Here is a 3,072-nt window from a genome sequence, read left to right as displayed (position 1 = left end):
TACAGCACTTCTGGGTATTCTTGGCACTTCTTAATCTCTTCTGATTCTGTTAGGCCCTTGCCATTCTGTCCTTTATTGTGTCTATCCTTACATGTAATATTCCCTTGCTATCTCCAATTTTCTTGAAGGGATTTCTAGTCATTCCCATTCTATTGTTTTCCTCTATTTCTTTGTGTTGTTCACTTAAGAAGGCTTTCTTATCTCTCCTTGCTGTTCTCTGAAACTCTCCTTTCATTTTGGTGTATTTTTCCTTTCTTCCTTGCCTTTCACTTGGCTTCTTTTCTCAGAATTTATGTATACCTATTTATGATTTATAAATTATATATTAATATGCTATTTCATAGTATATAAGGGCTTCTCTGGCTGGTGGTTCAGGTGTAAAGAATCTGCCTGCAATGCAGGAACCACAGGAACACAGGTTCAATCCCTGGGTTGGGAAGATCCCTTGGAGAAAGGCATGACAACCCACTCCAGTATTCTTGCCTGGAGAATCCCATGGGCAGAGGAGCCTGGCAAGCTACAGTCCACAGGGTGGCAAAGAGTCAGACACAACTGAAGATACTTAGCATGCACGCATAGTACATAAAGTAGCATGTGCTGTGCTGTGCTAAGTAACTTCAGTCATGTCTGACTTTGTGAGGCCCTGTGGACTGTAGCCTTCAGGCTCCTCTGTCCATGGGGATTCTCTAGGCAAGAATACTGGGTTGGATTGCCATGCCCTCCTCCAGGGGATCTTCCTGACCCAGGGAGTGAACCCACTGCTCTTCCAGCTCCTGCTTTGCAGGCAGATTCTTTACCACTGAGCCACCAAGGAAGCCCATAAAGTAACACATTAATATATAACTTATAAATCATAAACAGGCATATATAAATTATCTTGTGGGCTCAGTCTTTTTCAATCCATAGAGGATTGTAATCAAAATGTTTGGTAACCACTGCTAAATAATGACTTTCCACATATGTAAGGAGAATTTAAATGTGCTATAAGAATATTTTATTGGGGCATAGCAAGAAGCACCAGCCATAAACTATGAATTTCTAAATAAATTACTATTAATTCATTTGGTACAGCACTTAATACAATGCTAACTAAAGAGAGATTACTAATAAATAATAGAATTTTAAAGTTAGGAAAGAAATTATATATTACCTATTTCAAGTGTCAAACATGAGGTAACTACAGGTGGAGAGAATAATGGTTTCCATGTCATATGCCTGACTCATAGTGACACAGCCAGGTACAGATCCCAAATTTCCAAAACCTTTGTCTTTCAACTATTCAACACATAAACATAGACAGAAAAACTGACAAATATTTAACAAAGTATTCTCTTTGGAGAGAAAAGGAATACTAGGTTATCTGCTACTTAATTTCAAAGACCCTTCCTTTTGTTAAATATCTGTCTTTATGTCTTTCTATGTCCATGGTGGCTCAGAGGGTAAAGAATCTGCCTGCAAGGCAGGAGATTTGAGTTCAATTCCTTGGTCAGGAAGATCCCCTGAAGAAGGAAATGGCAATCTGCTCTAGTACTCTTACCTGGAGAATTCCATGGACAGAGAAGTCTGGTCGCCTATAGTCCATGGGGTCACAAAGTTGCACATGACTAAGCAACTAACACATACCCACACACACCCTATTTTTATTTTTGCCTTTTTTCTAGCCTTCCCAAAATCACATCCTGTTTTAGAAGAAGGAATAGTAAATTTTCTTTTTTATCATGTTAATTTTTTAAGCCACTGTATATCAGAAAAATTCAAACCTGAAGTTAATCCTGCTTTTGTCCATCTCTTCTATCAAAAACAGCCTCTGAACTCTAAATGTCTTTCTATCAATAATCCTCTGCAAACAATCCAGCACAAGAAATATGTGCCCAACCCTCCCTGAAGAAAAGATGGGATGAAAAATGCTATAGAGAAATTTAAAGTATTTACGGAGATTATTCAGATCCGTTTTGAATAACTGTCTTATATCTGTGTTGTCCCTTCACATTTTGTAGCATTTAAGAAATCTGATTCTATCTCCTCACAGACACTGGGTCAACCACGGCTATGTTACCTAACAGTTTTGTCATATATTGGGAAACTGATAACCCTATTGGGTTGAGAATAGTGAATGTCATACTGCAGATAATCGCTTAGCAAAGTGTCCAGCATAAAGTTAGGCATACACTACTTAATTCTTTTTAAGTCAAACACTTATAGTCACGTGAAGTGACACACCCGAGGCCTCATCTTTCCTATTAGGATACTGAGAAACGCAGACTTTTCCTCTATGGAGACTTAGATTTCAAGGCATTTAGGGAGTTGGCTAAATTCTTAAAATGACTGGGAGGGATTAAACAACAACAAAAACATGCCTCTGGAATGGCCAAAGTTTTAGCCACACACCACACCAGGACAGCAGGCCCTTCCTCATTCCTTTCCCTCCCAGGGGCAGAAGAAACTACATTTCCCAGTGGCCCTCAGGCAGCTTCCGGTGCAGCGTGCCGGCGCTACTTCCGGGCACATCTGTTACGTCAGTTCACGGGACCCGACTTGGGGCTGAGGCTCATTTACTTAATATGGGTTCCTTCGTTTCACAGCCCCTCGAGCCGGTCAAGTTCGTTGCGCCCCCTGAGGCCACCTCCACCCCTAAGCCCGCACAGGTCACTGCACCCGGAGCGCCAGCCTCTCCAGCGCAAGCCCCTCTATTTAATAACTGCTGGAGCTGTCGCGTGCTCTCCGGGTCGGGGCTGATAGGGGCAGGCGGGGATGTGTACTGGATGGCGCGGAAGCCCATGAAGCTGGGATATCCCCCGGGTCCTGGGACTATTGCGCAGATGATCTTCGGCATCAGTGAGAGTCTGGGCACCACCCTTGGGCCGGGGGAGAGGGAGAGGGAGAAGAGGAGATCGGAGATCAGACACGTGGGGCGTGGGGGGGCGGGGGGCGAGGCACCCGGGTTGGTCACGTGGCCGCAGGCATCCCCTCCAGTAAGACGCGCGGGGAGGGAAGAAGTAGTTGCTGGGATACTTTCTTTGCTTTGTTTTTTCTTAAATAACACTATATATATGTGTGTGTGTGTATATATAT

General features: G+C 43.1%; 1 protein-coding gene across 2 annotated transcripts in view; it reads left to right on the top strand.

The window, feature by feature from the left end:
• The first annotated feature begins 2,514 nt into the window (after positions 1-2,514).
• The window catches only part of TMEM261 (transmembrane protein 261), a 1,583-nt gene continuing 1,025 nt past the window's right edge, over positions 2,515-3,072 (top strand). The window contains exon 1 of one of the 2 annotated variants that reach the window (XM_010856983.1): positions 2,515-2,835. In XM_010856983.1, the coding sequence (XP_010855285.1) occupies positions 2,562-2,835 (274 nt within the window). In that variant the 5' untranslated portion in view covers positions 2,515-2,561. The remainder of the gene's footprint in view (positions 2,836-3,072) is intronic. The other variant, XM_010856982.1, reaches the window with a different exon arrangement.

The sequence above is a fragment of the Bison bison genome, unplaced genomic scaffold, assembly GCF_000754665.1.
Source record: "Bison bison bison isolate TAMUID 2011002044 unplaced genomic scaffold, Bison_UMD1.0 scf7180017864376, whole genome shotgun sequence".
Taxonomy (NCBI): domain Eukaryota; kingdom Metazoa; phylum Chordata; class Mammalia; order Artiodactyla; family Bovidae; genus Bison; species Bison bison.
Note: the sequence above shows the minus strand (reverse complement) of the source record. Positions and strands in the feature narration are given on the sequence as shown.